The sequence below is a fragment of the Mus musculus genome, chromosome 5, assembly GCF_000001635.26.
Source record: "Mus musculus strain C57BL/6J chromosome 5, GRCm38.p6 C57BL/6J".
Classification (NCBI taxonomy): domain Eukaryota; kingdom Metazoa; phylum Chordata; class Mammalia; order Rodentia; family Muridae; genus Mus; species Mus musculus.
Window position 1 is genome coordinate 114,123,729 of NC_000071.6, and position 21,465 is coordinate 114,145,193.

Genomic DNA, 21,465 nt, shown 5'->3' on the forward strand with positions numbered 1-21,465 from the left:
CACAGAGCACTGACTATTAAAAATGGCTCTTAGGGGCTGGACAGATTTGTCTCCACATTAGTACCTGTGTTGAGCAGCCCACAACCACCCATAACTATAGTACCAGGTGATCTGGCACCTCTGGCCTCCCTGTGCATGCACATAACACACACATATGTCCACATATGTGCACACACATGCACACACCCCCCCCCAAATACAATAATAAATAAAGACATTTTATTTCTTAGTAGGTAAAATTTTCCGAAAAGTCAAGTTGACCCGCGGAGCCAGGACCCTCTTGCGGATGGGGAGACTGTGGTACCAGTGGGTGTTGGTTGGGGGGTTCATCATCAGCAGGCTTCCGTGTGCCAGCTGCAGCCTGACCACCTCCACTGTCCTCCGGGGCCTCTTCCCTCGAGAGTCTTTGTGCCGGAAAATGAAGTCTCTGCAAGCGCCAAAGGAGACAGACGCGATGGGGCTCCCCGGAGCCAGTTCTCGCTCGTCATCTCTGTGCTCGCCGATGTGGTCGCAACCATCTTTGTACCTACAGTGGGCAAGCAAGCAATCAGTTCAGAAGAACCTCGCTCCCTCAGCTGCTAATGGAGCTGCCTCACTCTCTTGCAGCCTGCAGCAGTGCTGGCTTCGCAACCTCGTAGCCTGGCAGGCGCACAGGTGAGCCCGGCCTCGGGTGTCCGTGCTGAGTGTGCTGCTTAGAATGAGAATGGTCTCTGCAGGGTCCTGTTTGCACACTTGGTCCCCAGCTAGTAGAACTATTTGGGACCAAGCAGGTGTGACCTTGTTGGAGTAGATATCATTGTGGTGGGGCTTGGCTTTGAGGTTTCAAGAGCTCTCACCAGGCCCTGTCTGTCTGTCTGTCTGTCTGTCTGTCTGTGTCACTTGTTCTTGCCTGCTATGGTGCCAGTGCCATGCCTGTCTGTTCCCCCTGCCAGGATGATCACAGACTCACCCTCTTAAGACAAGCAAGCTCAATAAAGAAAGCCTCAGCACAATGCTTTCTTTTTTAACAGTGGCATTCCTCACAGCCATAGAACACTTAATAAGTTGCTTCTTACAATACCTGCAGGCCTCACCCATCACATCACATAGCTACGCCTTCCAGGTTCACAGCCCGAAAGCCTGTCACAAGCTCCTCCCCACATTTGCTGACCACCCCCCCCCCCCCCCCGCAGTTCAGCCCTTCCCTCCACACCCTTCCCTCTCCATCTCCGATCTTCAGTGGCACCCACCGTAAGCCCCCTCTGCTCTACTCTGAACACTGGGTATCTCCGGCTCTCTAGCTAGTTACCAAGTCAGCCGTCCCAGCCCCTGGGAGCCTCCCTCTCACCACCTAAAGTGAAATGGCTTCCCCTTTAGCTCAGGCCTCGGAGCCAGGCTGAATCAAGACGCCCTGTTGGCTGCTATACTGGAACCCATTCTAGGTGCTACGGGCACCTACAGGGTTGAGGCTGGGGGTGTGTTGAGCATCCTGGCACACAGGTCAACTCCGTACAGCAAAGTACTTTGGACCCCAAATCCAGCCCTATCCCCAATCCTATCAGTATGTTTAACTTTCCCAGTAACAGGTCCAACCCCTCTCACATCTACACACAAGCTCTGTGAAGACTCCCCTCTTTAAAAAGAAAAAGATAATTGGGCATGAGTACAGTTATTCACGGAAGCCAGAGGTGTTGGATCTGCCAGAGCCAGGACTGGGAACTGAACTTGGGTTCTCTGCAAGAGTGGCACGGCCACCTGTCTAGCCTGGTGCACTATAGAAGGGTTGTCACAAAGGAGCACGGCTTTCCTCGGAGGAAGCCTTACCTGTTCACGAGTACAAAGTTGAAGGTCTGTCCTGTCACCTCGCAGACTCGATCTCGAACACGCTCTAGAACAGGAACCCAGGGCTTTGGTGTCAGGGTAAGACCAGAAAACGTGTACGTGAGGCCAGCATCGCCATAGGTCGCCTGCTTCCTGGGAACACTGTGCCACTTTCCGAACACCTGGACCTTGGCCAGTGCACCTGCGTAGAAGAACGGGAGTTCCACCAGTGACCCTTGGGTGCAGACAGCTCCGCACATTCAAAGGTGGAGAAGCAGAAACAACGTTCCCTCTGCTCACGTTGTAAAACGCCATGTTGGGAACCTCTTACCCTAAATCATTGTGGCTTGTCCCAAGTATTCACTCTGGTGCTGAAGTAGACAGAACACAAATTCCAAGCCAGCATGTCTCAACGAAAGAGAGAGATGCCTCAGTTGGTAAAGTGTCCACCACAAGGTATTGCTCAGTATGCCTCGAATCCCACTGCTGGAGGCTCACTGGCCAGCTGGCCTCACTGGATCTGCAAGTTCCAGACTCAGGAGAGGCCATGTCTCAGTGAGGAAGCGGTCTCCAGCTGGGCTTTATGTCAAGGGGCAGAAGGAATGCACATGAGTATACTGAAAATCCACTGGATTCTGTGGCTTCCTTGTGCAGACACATGAGACATGTAGACACACTATGTGCAGACACACAAGGCATGTGGACACAATAGCATTAAAACCAGCGGGCCACAAAAACAAAATAACATGAGAGCACCACAGGGGCTTGGGACAAAGGGGTTCTGTAGGAGTCAGGGTGATGAATCGGGGGTGTGTGAAAACAGCCAAAATGCATCATACACATGCATGAAATTGCTGAAAACAAAACATGGGTGACTTGTGATAAGTTATTTCTCTGCCACGGGTGAAATGGGCCAAGACAGATTAGATAATACTAAATGCAGTTTCTTGGGGCCAGTTCACTGGCCAGGGAATTCACCATAGGGGAGGAGGAAGAGAAATAGAAATAGAAAAAGAGCTCGAGTGTACAGAGAGAAGAGAAAGAGGAGAGACCACAATGTCTGGATCATATAGGGAAGAGCCTCTGGGGGAAGGGCTGCTCAACCCCTGGGCTGGAAACAGGGTTGGGGGCAGGGTATGTCAGGAAAGGACTTGTGTGTGGGGGGAGGAGGGGGATGCTGGAAGAACCTGGAGGCCTGGTCTGCTTTGATATACAAAATACACACTCCCTTTGTCCCTGGTCCAGAACCAAATCCTTCTAAGAGAAGGCCCCTGAGGCCATCATTCTCCCCTTCCTTTTTAAAATTTTGTTTTATTTTATGTATTTAAATATTTTATTTTGCTTGCTTGTGATGTCTGTGCCCTCGAAGGCTGGACAAGGGCACCACAGTAGCTGGAACTGGAGTTACAGAGGATTGTGGGCTGCCATGTGGGTGCTCAGACCCAAACTTGGGTCCTCTGGGACAGCAACTAGTCTTAACTGCTGACTCATCTCATACATTTATTTAATTATGGTCTTTAACAAAACAAAACAGGGTGTCGACAGGCAGTGGTGGCGCACGCCTTTAATCCCAGCACTTGGGAGGCAGAGGCAGGAGGATTTCTGAATTTGAGGTCAGCCTGGTCTACAGAGTGAGTTTCAAGGCAGCCAGGGCAACACAGAGAAACCCTGTCTCGAAAAAACAAAAACCACTGAGGCCTAACCTTCGCCTCCAGCTATTTTGAATCAGTATCACGAAGATCCCAGAATGGTTCGGTTTGGGGGTTTGTTTTGCTTTTTTTGTTATTTAGTTTTTTAACTTCCCAGGTAATTCCAATCAGTTGCCAAATAATTTCGTTCTAGACCTCGTGGACAGTTCGTATGCCAAACCATAACCTAACCTAACCAGAGCTGCCCAGACCGTGACCTAATCCGTCACAGCCGGAAGTTCACGCTTCTCCCAGGGAAGGCGCATCCTGTCCTCGCACAAGCCTAACGCACGTAAGACCTCCGCCTACCAGTAAAATACTCCACTTCTTGCTCCAACTCTCGGAAAATCTTGTCTGCCTCGGCTTTGCCGAATAGGACGGTGTAATCACAGCTCAGACCTTCCGCGCGAAGGTGTCGCCAGTCCGGGCTCTTCAGGTCGCCCGAGGCTCCTCCCGTCGGGGCGGGCTCCTCCCCTCCCCCTTGGAGGTCGCGGAGGTCTGGCCTCACCAGGAACTTGTCCATCCCGCCGCCCACTCACAGCTCAGACGCGTCCTACAAAGGAAACAAGAGCGCATTAAACCTCCTAGGAGGTGCCTGGCGGGCATCATCCAGGCGGGGAGCCTGCCCTGTAGCTTAAGTCTTCCTAGCACAAGCTGACCCGAACCACGCTGTCCTCACGCCCCAGGCGCCCATCGGTAGGAATCCCGGGCACGCATCCCCAGGCCCGCCCTGGAATGGAGTACTTTTAAAGACCCGTCCGTCCTCTTCGGAATTCGAGAGCTTTGGCTGCAAACGGCTGCCCAAACCCAAAAGGCTACACATGGGAAGACGCAAGCGCAGAGAGGCATGAGGCTCGCCCAGTTACCCAGAAAAGCAGGGTTGCCTCTGCCCTGCGGCCCCGCGGGGTAGGGGCTGGCACGGGCGAGCAACCGGGCTCCACCGGAGAGCCCGGAGCGGTGGGTCAGGTCTCTGCACAGACACACGCAGCCCCAGGAACCCTCACCCCGCCCCTCCCGCCTACGCGGGACTTCCGGGCACAGCGCCCCCTGCCGGTCTCCCTGCGCACCGCAGGATGCTGCCTTCACCTGATGGCTCAGCAAGGTTAGGCCTGTGGACCAGTTCTGGGGTCTACGAGCCTAGTGTGCTACAGCATACTGTCTGGGGGGCTTGAGGGCAGTGTATGAATCTGCACTCCTGACAAAGACACAGCATTGTCTGACCACTACAGTCGACATGGAGAACAGTTATACCATCCCATAGAATCCTTCCTCCCTTAGGTTCCGACATAATTTGTCAGCTATTCCTTGCTTGCTCTTCTTCACGATTCCACATAAATGTGATGGATTAGAGGCTGTATAGCCTTTTGCGTTTGACTTATTTCTGTAAGCACACTGCTTTTAGATATAACCGTGTTTTAAAATCTTTATTTTATTTTATTTATATGAGTACACTATTGCTCTCTTCAGACACACCAGAAGAGAGCATAAGATTCCATTACAGATGGTTGTGAGCCACCACGTGGTTGCTGAGAATTGAACTCAGGGCCTCTGGAAGAGCAGTCAGTGCTCTTAACCGCTGAGCCATCTCTCCTGCCCCTGCCCCCGTGTTTTTTAATCTTTTGGGGGGGTTGTTTTTGTTTGTTTTTCTTTTCTTTGTATGTGTGTGTGTGTGTGGTTTGTTTCGAGACAGGGTTTCTCTGTGTAGTCCCAGCTGTCCTGGAACTCACTTTGTAGACCAGGCTGGCCTCAGACTCAGGAATCCATCTGCCTCTGTCTCCCAAGTGCTGGGATTAAAGGCGTGCGCCACCACTGCCCAGCTGTGTTTTTTAATCTTTAGCTTCAAGTACAGCCATTTTATTTATATACTATGTATAAACATAGAGGACATTTGTACCGTTTTTCTCCTTCCATTGCTGGTATGGAAAGACCTGTGACAGTCATTTCTTGCTCCTGGTGGCACAGAAGAAAAAAAAATCACCATAAATATTCAAGCTCAAACTTTTCTGTGAATGCTGAGTTTACTTCATTGAGAAAACGCCCTGGTCCTCGACCAGAGGGAACGTGTTATATCTCTCTAAAGTGCTGCCTATGGGAGCACACGGTGCTCTCTGCTGTCACACACCAGCAGGGCACAGCAGGTCCTGTCTTATCCACGTTGTATTTTGGAGATGAAAACAAAAAAGGGGCAATGTGATAAACAAGATTTCTTTGTACAATATGGAAGTTGTGAGCAGGGTGACAGGCTAGGGAGTAGGGGGGGATGGGGAAGAGGATCTTACAGGGAAGAATCCTAAGCCAGCATTGAAGCTTTCCAGGTAAGGGACAAAATAACATAGCATGCGAAGATTTTAGCGGGACGCTGCGGAAAGGCAAACCGCCTGGAGAACTGCTAAATTGGGAGTCTAGTCAGTTCAGATTGGGAGGCTGTAGCCCAGACTAGCCCCTAACAGCTTGTGTAGCCAAGCCTTGTGCTCCTGATCCTCTTGCCTCCACCTCCCAGATGCTGGGCTCACAGGGTGTGTCACCACTCTGTGACACACGGCGGCATAGGAGGGTTTTTCCAGGGCAGCGGTCGGTCGAGGTTTAAATTACACTTGCAGTGGCACACGCCTTTAATCCCAGCACTTGGGAGGCAGAGGCAGGCGGATTTCTGAATCCAAGGCCAGCCGGGTCTACAGAGAGTTCCAGGACAGCCAGGGCTATACAGAGAAACTCTGTCTTGAAAAACCAAAAAAAAAAAAAAAATAAAAAAAATAAATAAATAAATTACACCTGCAAAAGATCACTCAGTAGAAAAGAGTAGCTGGGATTGTTATATTAGAGGGAAGGATATAACTGAAAGCTGCACAACTGAATGTATGTCTGACGTGAGTGTGGGAGGTAAAAAGTACAAGGGGGTGTATGGCTCAGTGGTCAAGCGGTTGCTCAGGATGCACAAAGGCCCTGAGTTCAATCCCCAAAGGGGACTGAAAAGGAGGGAGGGAGGTGTATCTGGGGAAGTGGAACATTTCGGGGTTAAAGGCCTTCAATCTTTACATCAGTAAGACTTGGAGAAAGCCCCGCTTTAGAGCTAGGACAGGTAGGTAGGTAAGCAGCAGGCTCCCCCTACCTCCTAAGCCCCACCCACCCGGGGGCGGGGCCTCAGCCCCTCCCACACATGCGCGCTGGGCCTCACCGACCCCTGCCCAGCCAGCCTCCCCGCCCCCAACGGGAGCCCGCGCAGGTGGCAGCGCGCCTACCGTGAGCACGGCTGCAGGAGTCCCGGAGGTCCGTGCTCGGCGCAGGCATGATCGGCCAGAAGACCCTATACTCTTTCTTCTCTCCGACCCCCACAGGGAAGCGGACCACGCGCAGCCCGGAGCCGGTCCCAGGGAGCGGAGTGGCGGCCGAGATCGGCGGCGATGCCGTGGTGAGACGAGCGGGGTAGCGCGGGACGCGGGGGTACGGCGGGGTCCCGGGCAGGAGCGCCACGCACGCCGCTTGCTCGGACAGACTGGGACACCTTAGGGGTTCAACACAGCCGCGCGCTGTCGGCCGCCGCCACGCCGAGGCACTAGCCAATAGGGATGGGGCACGGTCGCCGCAGAGCCAATCAGTGTGCAGCGTGCCCGCCCTGCTCCTCGCGTGGTCCAATCAAAAGCGGCAAGGGGCGGGAGCTGTTTTGCCGCGAAAAGCCCACGTGGAAGGTCTTGGGTGAGGCGCGCGGGGCAGCACCAGGCAGCGCGAGACTGCGGTGCTGCGGGTCCCGGGCAGGAGAGCCGCGCACCCCGTTTATCAGCCAGACTGGGACACCTTAGAGGTCCAAAACAACCGCGCGCGTCCACGGCCGCCATGCCGAGACATCTACCAATGGGGACGGAGCTCGGCCGCCTCAGAGTCAATCGGTGTGCAGCGTGCCCACCCTGCCCTTGTATAGTCCAATCAGAAGCGGCAAGGGGCGGGAGGTGTTTTGCCGCGAAAAGCCTGCGTGGGAGCGCAGACGGGTGCAGCGGGTCCCCTGCTCGGCTGGACCATGGGCGTCTTGGGGCGGCGGTCTTTGCGGTTGGCGCGGAGAGCGGGGCTCCGGAGCCTGACTCCCAACCCCGACTCTGACTCCCGGCAGGCCAGCCCCGCCAAGAAGGCCCGGGTGGAGCAGAACGAGCAAGGCTCGCCGCTCAGCGCCGAGCAGCTCGTCCGCATCCAGAGGAACAAGGCCGCGGCGCTGCTCAGGCTCGCCGCCCGCAACGTGCCTGCCGGCTTCGGCGAGAGCTGGAAGCAGCAGCTGTGCGGGGAGTTCGGGAAGCCGTACTTCGTCAAGGTCGGTGGGCTCGGGTCCAGCCAGCCTCCCCCGTCCCCTCCCTTTCCGTGCCACACTTGACAACGATGCCGGTGTGTCTGGGTTACATGAAGGGCAGGAAGGTGGCGTCGTGGCTTCGTTTTACGTGGAGGAGGGCGCATAGAAGTCACAGGACAACTTGGGGAAATATCTCACTATCACGTGGGTCCGGAGGTTAAATCAGGTTGGCGGGCTGGGCGCCAGCTGCCTTCGTGGCTTTTTGTAAGCCACCTGGTTTACCCCAAAGCCAACAAACCCTGGGGTAGTGAACAAGAGTGAATGAAATGACCTTTGGTCTTTTATTAGAAGTCAGGAAAGACGATCGAGGCCTTAGGCTGTAATCTCAACCCTTGAGAGCTGGGGGGCTGGAGGTGAAGGCCAACCTCAGATTCTGTGCTATGGGAGGCCCTGTCTTTTAAAAAGAAGAGGGGGCGGAGTTACTGTGAAATGAAAATAGTCCAGCCCAAGAGGGGAAAGGGTGCTATGCTGGCTTCAATTGTTTTTTTAAAAAAAGTTTGGGTTTAAATCATGCGCGCACACACACAAATAGACGAGGTTTCAAACACCTTTTATAAAATAGGTTTTCAATCCTAATTCTTAGTTTCTGGTAAGAATGGGCTTTTAAACCTCCTTTTATCTTTTAAACCAGCTAATGGGATTTGTTGCTGAAGAAAGGAACCACCACAAGGTCTATCCGCCCCCGGAGCAGGTGTTCACATGGACCCAGATGTGCGACATCCGAGATGTGAGTGGAGCTGGGGTCTGGCTAGAGAGGAATCTAACAGTGTTTCAGTTAAGCCACGGGCTGTTTCGTAGTGAGTGTGTGATGGTAGACATGGAAGGTGCCGGGTTTGGTTGTGTTCCGGGTAGAAAGCTGTGTGTGTGTCCAGCTGTTTAGTCTTTTAACCAAACAAAGAAAATGCATGTATACATTTGCTTGTGTGCTTGCTTATTATTATTATTCCCTTGTTATAGTTAGTGCTAGTTTATCTCAGTCTATTGAGTGTAGGCAACGCAGGACTGGAAAAGTGAGGTTATTTCTGCTCACAAGATGTGTTGGGAAAATTGTGGCCCCCATATACTAATAATCTCAGCACCTGAAGGTTGGAGCCCAGCCTGGGCCACTTGAGACCCTGATTCAATAATACAGAAGTCAAAAACAAGGGCGGTTGTATTTTGCACAGACTAGAAGGGATGGCCTGCAGGTACTAGATTCAGGTTGCCTACCTAGCTTGTGTCACTTCCCTGCATGAACGACCATCCAACCGAGTGGCTCATTCTGACCCACGGGTGACTTGAGTCCCTTGGTTAGCTCTGTCTTCCTTGTCATGGCTTCTTTGTCTTCCTCATCCAGTCTTTCTCAGAGCTGGTAAAGAGATAAAGAGAATGAGTAGGTCTCTCACAAGCTGAATAGTCAGCTTTCAACAACTGTCAGCTGGGCGTGCAGATCTGGGCAGAGACTGCATGACCTCAGGCTTAGAGAGCCACATCACTCTGTAACTGTTCCTCTCATCTGCCATGGCTTGAGCCAGGACCTCTGACCTGTGCCCTTTTTTTTATTTGGAGAAAGATCTACGTACGTCATCAAGACTGGCTTTGAACATACTCTAGTTCGGGCCTACCTTAAATTTCTGGTCTAGCTTGGTAGTGGTGGCGCACACCTTTGGTCCCACCACTTGAGAGGCGAAGAGGCAAATATAGAGGCAAATATAGAGGCAAATATAAAAAAAGATATAAATATATTTTTGAGGACAGCTTGGTCTACAGAGTTAAGTTCCAGGACCAGACAGAGAAAAACCCTCTCTCAAAAAAGTATAGGGTCTCAAACAAACAAAACCCCAACCAACAACAAAACTCTTCAGTTTAGTTTGTTTGTTTGTTCTGGTTTTTTTTTGTTGTTGTTGTTTTGTTTTTTTCCCTTTGGCAGTGCTGGGAGGGTCAAATTCATGGTCTTGGTTGCTGTGTTTCGCCATTGAGCCACACATGGGTAGTCTTGGGGTTTTAATGCCCCACCCTCACCCCACAAGTACCTGGAATTGTAGCCTGAGCAGGCAGCCCTGGTTCATGTCACACAGTACAGGCAGAGTCGTTCCCGGGACTGCCCCAGAGCGCTGAGAGACACAACAACAGAGAGAGAGAGAGTGTGTGTGTGTGTGTTGTCACCCTAGTGCAACTGGAGGATTACCCTTTCTTTGCACACCACAGCACACTTGTAGTCAGAGGACAGCTTAAAGGAGTTGGATCTTTCCTCTGCCATTGGGTTCTGAGGTTAAACTCAGGGTATGGGGGAGTGAAGCAGCTTTACCCACTAAACCATCTCAACCCTGGAGTTTACGTTTGTAAGCAACACATAGTGGTTGTTGTACAGAGTGTGGTGGCATTGTAGTCTGTTTGGCACATGCATTACTTCCGACTCTTCATTTTTTATTTTTAATGTACATTGCTAATTTGATGGCGTGTGTGTCTGTGTGAGGGCGTTGGATCCCTGTAACAGGAGTTCACAGTTGTGAGTTCCCATGTGGTTGCTGGGAATTGAACCCAGCTCCCCCGGGAGAGCAGCCAGGACACTTAACCTCTGAGCCATCTCTCCAGCTCCTGTCTTTGTTTATAATAAAGATTTGGCTTTTTTTTTTGGCCTGCATTTGTCTTTGCTGCACATGTATGCAGTGCCTGCGGAGGCCAGAAGAGGGCCCTGTGGGTGCTGGGAGGCGAGCCCAGGTCTTGTGCAAGAGCAGCCAGTGCTCCTAACTAACTGCCGCACCATACCATCTCTGTAGCCTTTATCTTTACATACTGGGAGCCTTCTGGTCCTCAATCGAACTTGTAACTATTTTTGGAATATGTAATTGTTATCAGCTGCGGTTACTGCAGGTTACCACTGTGTGCTGTGGAGCACTGGAAGTTGCTCCTCCAGCCTGCTGGCCCTGCCCCTCCTTCCCAGGCTCTGCTAGTAGCTGTTCTCTGACTGCTTCCATTTCAGTTGGTCAGGAGGCCTGAGTGGCGCCTATAGGCTCTCACCTATTGTCTGCCTTTGCCAGCTCTCCCGTGTGTCACCTGCCGTTACTCCAGTACGTGTCTAGGCCATGTGAACTGTGGAAGTACAGTATATGGGGCGCTCTTTAGGCAGGACTGTGTCATGTACCCCAGCCTTGCCCCTGCCTGTCACCAGCCCTCGTCTCCCCTTACACTGTAGGCAGGTAGGTGATCTCTGCTTGCCGGGGGCATCTTGAGGCTTTTGGTTCTTTCCTCTGTCATTGTTAGTGGCCCTGGAGATCTCACGGGTTAGTCAGTTAGGAAGCAGCTGACTGCAGGAGCTGTGAAGCAGGTGAGCGGCTGCCATGCTTCGCCATGCCTGACCCTCAGTGAACCCCACAGCTCACACCTCGGAAAGTGGAACACGAAGCCCTCATTCTTAGTTCTTAGACACCTAGGTGTCTGGCGAAGGTTTCTGTTAGAGAGCCCACAGGCTCAGGGAAACCAGGTGTTCTGTCCCCAGTTGTCCTTGACCTGCCACCGGAGTCCTAGAACAGGAAGGAGAAAGCCTGCAGCTGAATTTGAGGGTGCTAGACATAGAAAATTCTAGAAAGGAGCCTGGGCTACAAAGTGAGTTCCAGGACAGCCAGAGCTATACAGAGAAACCCTGTCTCAAAAAACCAAAAAAAAAAGAAAAAAAAAAGAAAATTCTAGAAAGGACAGGGACTGTGTCCAGAGGTTGACCTTTCAACACTTAAGAAAGGTACTCGTCCTTGTGGCTTGCCAGGCACTCCCACGCCTGTGACCTGGCCTCATTGTCTTGGTGCTGTGGAGTACCGGAGTCTAGATGCAGATCTGGGGAGGCTTAGGTGGCGTTCTTTGCCCAGCCGTGGTTTCCCATGAGGAGAGACAAGTGGACGGCCTAGACAAGCTTACTGTGACAACATAGGAAGTGGTGGTGTAGGTATAGGAGTGTAACCGTTTGACTTCATCTATGAGGGTGGCAGCCTGCACTCATGCGGTCCACAGGCTGCAGGGACCCTAATGCATAGGTAACAGAAATGGTTAGCTTGCTGCCGCCTCTTCCCCACTCCCACCCTGAGTGATGGCGTGGGCTAGGATGGTCCCTCCTTGGTGTGTTTCCTGGTGGCTCCACTTGTTCTGGGTTTTGTCGTGTGGGAAGTGAAGAGAAACACCACACTGCCCGGAGGCCGGATGTGGGGTGGGTGAGACTGTCACTGGGGATGCTGGTGTTTCCCCGGTCCCCTGCTGTTTTAAATCCTCAGCTGATCAGCTACTGGGCTCCGATGTCTATGTGTTTCTTTAACTGAACCTGGTATTGTCTGATCGTATTCACAGGTGAAGGTTGTCATTCTGGGACAGGATCCCTATCACGGACCTAATCAAGCTCACGGGCTCTGCTTCAGTGTCCAAAGACCAGTTCCACCCCCGCCCAGGTATACCCCCCCACCCCCTGCAGATGGCTTCCGGCAGGCTGTTCCTGGCATCCTGGCAGGCTATAGGTGGCATTATTGGTATGGACTGGGTCACCGAGGACTGGCACTGCTTTGGGCTTTTGTATATACACTTAGGAAGTAGGTTGTGAATGCAGGGCTCACTTAAGTCTTCACGTCACTGACCTGGTTTCCACTCTGCACGTAGGTGGAGGTCTGTGCCGGGGTGACCTGACAGGGCTGGGGTATTAGTCTTTGCCAGTGCTATGGTTGCTGATCCCTCCCAGGCTGGCTTTGTCTCTAACCTTTTCAAGCCCATCTTGGAAACTCAAATTTTACAAACTGCTGGGGATTCTGGTTGACTGTGCTTTTCTTGTCTCATTTTCAGTTTGGAAAACATTTTTAAAGAGCTGTCTACAGACATCGATGGTTTTGTTCATCCTGGCCATGGGGATTTGTCAGGGTGGGCCCGACAAGGTAACCAAGCCAGACTGGGCTTATCTGAGAACAATGCTGGTCCCAGCCCCGCCCCGGGTGTGTGTGTGTGTGTGTGTGTGTGTACATGTGTGTGCATGAGTACTGGTTTTGGTGGAAGGAAGGCAGAGACGATACATTCCCTGGAGCTGAAGTTATAGGCACTGTGTATCCAACGTGGGTGCTGAGGATTAAACTCCGGTCCTCTGTGATTATAGAGTGTGCTCAACTGCTCAGCCACCTCCGTCCCGTTGCTTATTTGTAAATCATGGCCACACTGCAGTGTGGGAGGGGGTAGGCTCTGATGAGGCTTTGGGGGGGGGGCGGGGGAAAGGCCTGTTACACCTGTTATCCTTGGCCGCTCCTGTTTCAGCTTGCTTGCTCCTGGCCGGCTGTTCTTGGCGTCTAACAGATTGGTTTTGTTGCCATCAACTATTTGGGACCCATTCTCTTTTCTGGTTCTTCGGTGTCATTTAGGATTTGTATTTTTCTGAACACTTAGTTTTTTAATACCTCAAACTAGAAGATGCCAAAAGGGCAGACATGAAACATAACACCCTGTGTGTGACTCACGGGTCCCTCCATGCCGCTCCTGTTGAAACAGTGTGTGTGTGGCCTGAGTTGGGTCCTGCCCTGGGTCTGTTTATGGGTAGTGTGGTAGTCTCTAAAGGATGGTCAGTTTGTCTGAGCCATCTCTAACCTTCCCCCCTGTGCTCACAGGTGTCCTCCTCCTCAACGCCGTCCTCACTGTCCGCGCCCACCAAGCCAATTCCCATAAGGAGAGGGGCTGGGAGCAGTTCACGGACGCGGTCGTGTCCTGGCTGAATCAGAACCTGAGTGGCCTCGTCTTCCTCCTCTGGGGCTCTTATGCTCAGAAGAAGGGCAGTGTCATTGACAGGGTATGTCTTCTAACTCCATTAACAGAGAGCCAGGCAGCCCTGGGGTGCCCGCTCATGTGCACAGCATAGAGTCTACCTGTGGCTCATGTGATTCCAGAACCTCGGAGGGCGAAGTGGGAGGAGTGCCCCGAGGGCAAGCCTGGGCTATGGAATGAGACTGGTAGTCACAGTTGGGTTTCCACTGACAGCTGAGTGACTTCAGACTCCGAGGGAATGGGTGCTCAGTGTGGTTAGCAGCGAGCAACAGAAGCGTCAACCTGCTGTGCAGTGGGGGCACCACAACCCTGGCACCCCTCGTTTGCGAGTTTTCCAATGCTTCATGAATGAGTCAGATGTCCTGCTTCAGAGAAACTTGGAACCTTATAGGAAAGCAATTCCACTGACTCAGATACGGCTTCCCCCAAGTGCATAGGCAGGGAACCCTTAGGGCAGAGCACTTCATCTTCTCCTCCCTGTCTCTGCATCACAATGGGTACTCACTGACAGAGCCTGTCACCTGTCACTGAGGTGAGGACCAGAGCCAGCCGTGTGGCTGAAGATGTCCCAAAGCTGCTGCACAGAGGCCCTGCCCTCGCTCCTGGGCTGGCCGCCAGCATTTGTCTGTAGCGATGGCTGTGGGTGGGTGTAGACAGTAGGGCAGAGGTGGGAGCATGGGTGTGGGGAGGAGATGGGAGGGGAGGGGGAGTACTCCCAGGTAAAGAAAGGGCTTCCAGGGGCCAGGCAGTGAGACTGAGCCTGGTGTGTCACACACATCTCTGGCTTTGAGGGGGAGAGCACTCCCCCAGTGTGATGTGAGCACTGGGTTTTGTGAATTCTGGGCATACACACACCTTAGGTGGGCGGGGCGGGGAGTTCAGGGCTGGCTGGAGGTGTGGTGACCGCTTTACACTCTGACCTTTTACAGAAGCGTCACCATGTCCTGCAGACAGCTCACCCCTCCCCGCTGTCGGTGCACAGAGGGTTCCTGGGATGCAGACATTTTTCTAAAGCCAATGAACTGCTCCAGAAGTCTGGCAAGAAGCCCATCAACTGGAAGGAGCTGTGACCCGCCCACCCGCCCACAGGCCGCATCTGTCCACAGCGGTGCTTTCAGCTGCCGCCGCAGCTTTTGCTGGTTAAGTTCTAAGTTCCTTGTGTGAGTGGAGAAATGACACGGATAGATCTCTATAGGACCATCATGAGCCAACCAGGACACAGAAACTGCAGCTCTGGCAGGCAGAACCTCTTGCCTGGCACTAGGTTTGAACTCTCCAGGCCCGGCCAGGTGGCTGTTGAGACACACCTACTTCTCAGACCAGCGGACACACCCTCGGTCCCGTGTGCTGCTCTGGGGTGGGAGGAAAGATCTGCACCTTTGGACCAGCAGTTTGGTGCCTGCTGCTGTCCGCTTTATCCTTTAGAGTTAGAGATTTCAAAGTGTGTGTGTGTGTGTGTGTGTGTGTGTGTGTGTGTGTGTGTGTGTGTGCTTCAAAAGGCCCTTTTGTCTGGAAAGGAACCCTTGGGTGTTGGTGAGTCCTGAGAAGTCTGGCTTACAACTGAATGAGCTTCCTGATCACAAAGGGGGCGGGGTTCTCCCTGGGTTCACAGTGGCCGCTCTCCACCCTGCGTCTTGCCTTTGCCTTTGCAGGCTCCGAAGTTGAGCGAAGCAGGAATGGGATAGATTTGTTTTTAAGTGAGGGTGGGTGGGTTTCCTGGTGGCGGTGGAGTTGTTTCCTCCTCTCTGCAGACAGCAGACTGCCGCGCTTGGTGTGTGTGGTGCTGGGGATCTAACTCCAAGGTGCTGTTTCTTAGGGGCTGAGTTCACACAAGTTGTCTTTCTGCAACACTGGAGAACGTTATTTTTTTTTACAAGGTAGGCAGGTACAGTAATTTCTTTTTCATGCTTTTCTGAAAGACAATCTTCACTGAGTTTACAAGCTGGATTCCGTGAGTCCAGCTGGTTAGAGCCGTGGCCTGCCTGACCAGGCTAATAAAAGATGGTTGACAATTGGCGGTGTGCCGACTATTCTTCAGTGTTTCACAAGCCCGAGCTCCTGCTGTCACCATGGCTACCACTGATTGCAGGAAGGGCGACTGTGTCCTTGCGCCCTGCTTGTAGCTCTCTGTGGTTCCACCCACTGCCCGCCAGCAGCTTGCTGCACTGCTGCCAAGGACTGGTTGGCCAGAGTAGGGGATCTGCTGGGACCCAAAGGGACAGCTTCCTGACGAGGAAAGTCACTTCTTTGGGGGTGTTGTTGGCTTGCCCATCCATCCTTGCCAACGTCTGCCCTGTCCTGTGAGCTTCTAGACTCTTCCCTGGGAATATGAAGTTCAAGTGTGACTCTGACCTGTTGGTTTGCTGTTTAGGCCTGGGTTGCTGAGTTCCAGCATACAAAACACACAGCCTTTACATTTTTATTGAACCTTAAGCAGCACAAAAGCTGGGCAGCTGCCTACCTTCTGTGCTGTGAGAATCTACTTTCCTACCAATAACCCCGAGTTATTACTATGTTTCATCTGGAATGTTCTTAACTCCAATTGGCCAGCCCCCAGGGCCATGCACACAGAACAGAAGAAACTCATGTTTCACAGGCTTGGGGGGGGGGTGGGAGAGGAGGAGGGAGAAGTTGCCATGGGTCATGCCAAGAGTCAAGAGAGTGTATATGGTCCTGTAGGCATCTTCATTCACCAGTGGGTATTAGCTTGGGGGCCACACTGAACATCACAATAGACAGTAAAAGACCCTCAACAGCGTTTGTGAGGAAGAAAGCAAAGTGCACCAAGGGACGGGGTGTAGCTCAGTGTGCGACGTCTGCACACCAGCAGGTGCGAGTTGTAGAGAGCAGCTATGTTAACAGTAGGGTTTGACATTGTAGACCAGGCTGGCCTCGAACTCAGAAATCAGCCTGCCTCTGAGCCCAGGGTGGCACCACACAGCACGCAGGCTGAGCCTCCTACAGCAATCAGAAAATGTATAACTGGCTTGCCTGCAGCCTGATCTTATGGGAGCATTTTCTCAATTGAGGTTTTTCTCGCAGGTGACCCTTGATGCTGTCAAGTTGACGTGAAGTAAAAACTAGCCAGCACACCCATGCGCAGACAGGTGGCTCAGTGGTTTAAAAGCTCCTGCTGATCTTCCAGGGGACTCAGTTCCCAGCACTCAAGCCAAGTGGCTTGGAACCTCTAACACTTGAGCTCCAGGGGAGATGGCGCCTGGATACCTGTACTCAGGTGCACACACCCACTCAGGGACTTGTGGAACAGAATAAAAACATCTTGGGCCAGGCAGTGGTGGCACATGCTTTAATCCCAGAGACCGACTTGGGAGACAGAGGCAGGCTAATTTCTGAGTTCGAGGCCAGCCTGATCTACAATGTGAATTCTGCCAGGGCTATACAGAAAAAAAACAAAAAATTCTTAGAACACAGAAGGGACTGGTGGATAGATGGCTCACTGAGGGGGTGCTGAGGACTTGAGTTGGTACCCGAGTCCACATAATGGAAACAGCTGGTGTGTTGTTTTATGAGTGCACACATAAAATAGATGGTTCATATGGAAGTGGCTGAAGAGGGCTTGGCAGAAGAGGACCCGGGTTCCATCCCAGCATTCATAGCGCATGGTTCACAGCTGTATGTCACACCAGAGAATACAACACCTGGACTCACCTGTCTTGTGTGGACATAAGCATCTATACACAGCTTAGAATAATAAAGTGAAATGAGTTAGTTGGGGGCAGGGGACTGGTAAAGACTGATGGGCAGGGGACCAGCAGGTAGGTAGAGGGCTCCTGCCAGGCCTGACCTGAGTTCCAGACGTTGGACTCACAAGGTAGGAAATCTGCTGAGCCCCACAGACCGTGTGTGGCATATGCACACAACTACTACACCACAAAAAGTGTTTTAAAAGTTTATAAGGGTGTGGTGATGAATGTCTTTATCCCATCACTTGGGAGGCCGGGGCTGACAAATATGAGTCCAAGGCCAGCCTGGTCTACATACCAAATTCCAGGACAGCCAGGGCTACATAGCCCCTGTTTCAACTAAACCAAGGTGAAGCCAGGTGTGGTTATATACGCCTTTAACCCCAGCCCTCAGGAGGCAGACACTTTGCCAGCCTGGTCTACAGAGAGAGTTCTAAGTTCTAGGACAGTCAGGATTACACAAAGAAGCCCTGTCTCATTTGCAAAGCAAAACCAAGCAAGTTCAAACTGGTATGGCACATACCTGTCACTCCCACAACTTTGCAGCCAAAACTTTAAAAAGTCAATGTAATGGTGAATAGATGAAAATAATACTTAGCCGGGTGGTGGCACATGCCTTTAATCCCAGCACTCGGGAGGCAGAGGCAGGCGGATTTCTGAGTTCGAGGCCAGCCTGGTCTACAGAGTGAGTTCCAGGACAGCCAGGGCTACACAGAGAAACCCTGTCTCGAAAAACTAGATAATAATAATAATAATAATACTTTAGAAACCACACTGGCTTTGAATTCATGGCAGTCCGGTCTCAGCTTCCCAAGTGCAGGAATTACAGGTGTGTGAGCCACCATACTTGACTGAACAGCTTAAAGGACATATGGCCCAACCCCAGTCTGCCCCCTAAAGAGACACAAGTGAATCACTAATTATATACAGGGAAAGTTCCTTGAGGATGTAGTAGTAGGTTTTGGGGGGGGGGGGTCTACTCTGCAGTTTTGTAGTTCAGCAGTGTCCAAAAATGACCAGGATGGCTGGGTAGATTGAAACCTTTTTTTTTTTTAAACAAATATTTCCCTTAGGTAATTTTATTCCCAAGTTGTAGTTGTAACAAGGTTGATTTATAATAGAGAATATATTTTATTTTATTATTTTTTTTATTAAAGATTTATTCATTACATGTAAGTACACTGTAGCTATCTTCAGACACACCAGAAGAGGGCGTCAGATCTCGTTACAGATGGTTGTGAGCCATCATGTGGTTGCTGGGATTTGAACTCTTTGGGAGAGCAATCGGGTGCTCTTACCCACTGAGCCATCTCACCAGCCCTGATTGAAAGCTTTTATTTAGGTTTGTAGCCATCTAGTTGCAAAACTGCTGGACTCAGAAATGGTCAGGAGCTGCGTGTACAGGAGTTCTTGAAGCTTGAGGGTGTTTGGATGGTAATGTGAATTTAATTCCATCTGAATGTGTCCCAGTCGCCTTTGTCCCCAACCCCAGCATGTAGTAAATGAGGATGCTGCCTGCTTGAGACAGATTGCTAAACCTCATATGCCCTGCTGGTGGGTGGGAATAAAAGGCCCAAGAAAAATGTCCCTAATTCTGGTCAAGCTGGAGGTAAAAGAAAAGTTTCCGGGTCAAACCAAAGCAATGCATGGTCTACACAGCCAGGTAGCAGAGACATGTGCTCCCCCCTCCCCCACCGTGTGTAGATCTCGCTGTCTCTGAGTAACACACTGTGGATAGCTATAATGACGATTCTGGGTTGTCAACTTGACCATATCTGGGATGAACTACAATCCAGAATTGGAGGGCCCACCTGTGATCCAGATCTTGAGGCTGGAAGACGCAGGTTTCTGACCTGGATCTTGGCATGGAGGTCTTGAGGCATAGTGGCCATGAAAAGCTTTGGCCTGGGCAAGGTAGGGCATGACTTTAATCCCAGGAGACTAAGGCAAAGTGATCTCTGAGTTCAAGGTCAACCAAGTCCCAGATTCAGTCGTAGTGGTACACACCTTTAATCTGGGCCACACCTTCTGCTGGAGGTCCCCATAAGGACATTGAACAAAGGAAGATTTGGTCTTCTTCACCGGCTTGCACTTACTTGCCGGCACATCTGTTGGAACCTACAGAAGACCAGCTGAAACACCCAGCCTCGTGCGACTGAGCAACTACTAGATCCTTGGACTTCTCATTCAGAGCTGACCGTTGTTGGGTTAGTCAGAGAGCAGACTATAAGTCATCACAATAAATTCCCTCAATATAGAGAGGACCCATAAGTCCTGCGACTGTAGAGAACCCTGACTAATACAGAAGTCTGTGAAGACTTACCTGAAAGAAATGGTCCCTGTCACCTCCCTTGGGAGCAAGGAAGTCAGTTATGCAAATACCATCCCGGGAACCTCAAGTTGTAAAGTAATTGTGTGAAAGTTCACTCCCTGATCATGACCTGAGTGAGCCCAGCAGGGCCAAGTCAATGCGGTTCTGTTGGTGAGTTCTTGATTCTCCGAATTCCCTGCCCTCTCCAGTGTTCTCCAGGGAGTAACGCCTTGGCTTTCCAATGGAGAAGCAAAAGCTAAGGGTATGTATGCGATGTGGCTTTTCAGCTTTGCTGAACCTTCGGTGATGGACAGGGTAACAGGGAGACAGTTAAGTTGGCCAGGCAGCCTCGGGGGACCTCCCAGCTAGAGCTGAGGAAGGGTTGGAAGCTTCCCTGGAGAAATCTCCGCAGAGCCCTGGTGTTTTAATTCGGGCCTCAGGCCTTGTAGCACCTCTAGAGTTCACTGATAAGCTGCAGCTGGTAAATCCACCTGCACCTCTTGCCCCCCCCCCCTCCCAGGACCATTTGGAATGTGCGACTCTGAATCTCAGGTTTGAAGAGAGCACTTTCTACTCAGATCCTTGTGTTTAGTGTAAAGAACTCAGTAGCCGTGCTAGCACTTCTGCTTGTCTTCTGGAAAGTACATCCTTTGAGACGACACAGTAGTACAAATAATGAATTCCATGTGGCCTTTTCAGTGTTTATATAGTGTGTGCGCAAATGCGCGTATGTGTGTGTGTGTGTGTGTGTGTGTGTGTGTGTGTGTGTGTGTTTCAGGAGTGGGGGTGGGAGGAGTCATCGTCGTCAGATGTGTCTAACGATTTTTCCTTTGGGTGTGCGTGATATCTATGCACACAGGTTTATAACCCTGAGCTATTACTTACTAGGTTTCATCCTGACTGCTCTTAGCTCCATTGGGCCAGCCCCCAGAGCCATGTTTTTACGGTTCAGCTAACCCATGACAGCTCCTCCTGTCCTGCACACTCTTCTGTTCCACGGCGGGTTCTTTCTTCTCCTCCCTCCTCCCTCCTCCCTCCTCCCTCCTCCCTCCTTGGTAGCATCTTTATTCACCGGTCACAGTAAGCTGGGGGCAGGGTCACTCAATATCTTAAGTTCGGACTCTCTAGTCTTTGGAGTAACCAGTCTGGATGGGTGGGTACCCAAATTAGCATTAGAATACAAGCAGCATTAGGCCAACCCACTGTGCGACCCTCACACAGTAGGCATTTCACCCACAGAGCCCCCAGCACTCTCAGGGATGTGCAGAGGATACTCTGAGGAACAGTCTTTGTACTAAAGACTGTTGACAGCCACGCAGCAATCCATGTCTGTGTCTGTGACAGCGTGGATTTCTCTTGGTTGTTTTCATTTGTTGTTGGTTTTTTTTTTTGTTTTTTGTTTTTTTTTTTTTGTTTTTGTTTTTGTTTGTTTTTTGAGACAAGGTCTCATGAGGTAGCTCTGGCTAGCCTGGAACACAACCTGTAGGCCAGGTTTGCCTGAGACTTCGGCAGTCCTACCTCTGGCTCCTGGTGGGATCACAGGTGTGTGGTGCTATTACCTGGAAGGAGGTAACAGGGGTCATCAAAAGGATCAGCCAAGTGCGGTGGTTCATGATTGTCATCCAGCACCCCAGAGTTCTGGGTTCCACAGGTTCTAGGACAGCTGGGGCTGTATGAGTTAGTTAGCTTAGGCTACAGTGAGATTCTGTCCCTAATAAAACACATTAGCAAGAAGAGCAGGTTATGGGACTGGAGAGATGGTTCAGTGGTTAAGAGCGCTGACCGCTCTTGCAGAGGTCCTGAGTTCAATTCCCAGCAACCACACGGTGGCTCACAACCACCTGTCATGGGATCTGATGCCCTCTTCTGGTG

General features: G+C 51.5%; 2 protein-coding genes across 8 annotated transcripts; one reads left to right on the forward strand and one right to left on the reverse strand.

Annotated features, from left to right (window-relative positions):
- Positions 1–197: 197 nt before the first annotated feature.
- On the reverse strand, positions 198–7,505 carry Alkbh2 (alkB homolog 2, alpha-ketoglutarate-dependent dioxygenase). Of its 5 annotated transcripts, XM_006530292.4 has the most exons (5): positions 6,728–7,505; positions 5,383–5,438; positions 3,798–4,041; positions 1,804–2,002; positions 198–526 (listed from the first exon to the last, which is right to left on the reverse strand). In XM_006530292.4, the coding sequence occupies exons 3-5, from the start codon at positions 4,009–4,011 to the stop codon at positions 220–222; spliced, it is 720 nt and encodes a 239-aa protein (XP_006530355.1). In that variant the 5' UTR covers positions 4,012–4,041; positions 5,383–5,438; positions 6,728–7,505; the 3' UTR covers positions 198–219. The 5 variants fall into 5 exon arrangements, with proteins under 5 accessions (XP_006530355.1, XP_006530353.1, NP_001346870.1 ...); XM_006530290.4 differs by lacking the exon at positions 5,383–5,438 and having other exon boundaries at positions 6,728–7,504; NM_001359941.1 differs by lacking the exons at positions 5,383–5,438; positions 6,728–7,505 and adding an exon at positions 4,355–4,490.
- On the forward strand, positions 6,638–15,593 carry Ung (uracil DNA glycosylase). 3 transcript variants are annotated; one of them, XM_006530284.4, is made up of 7 exons: positions 6,638–6,897; positions 7,591–7,785; positions 8,453–8,548; positions 12,136–12,233; positions 12,619–12,707; positions 13,425–13,603; positions 13,851–14,492. In XM_006530284.4, the coding sequence occupies exons 1-7, from the start codon at positions 6,775–6,777 to the stop codon at positions 14,013–14,015; spliced, it is 945 nt and encodes a 314-aa protein (XP_006530347.1). In that variant the 5' UTR covers positions 6,638–6,774; the 3' UTR covers positions 14,016–14,492. The 3 variants fall into 3 exon arrangements, with proteins under 3 accessions (XP_006530347.1, NP_001035781.1, NP_035807.2); NM_001040691.1 differs by lacking the exon at positions 13,851–14,492 and adding an exon at positions 14,508–15,593 and having other exon boundaries at positions 6,707–6,897; NM_011677.2 differs by lacking the exons at positions 6,638–6,897; positions 13,851–14,492 and adding an exon at positions 14,508–15,593 and having other exon boundaries at positions 7,428–7,785.
- Positions 15,594–21,465: the final 5,872 nt, after the last annotated feature.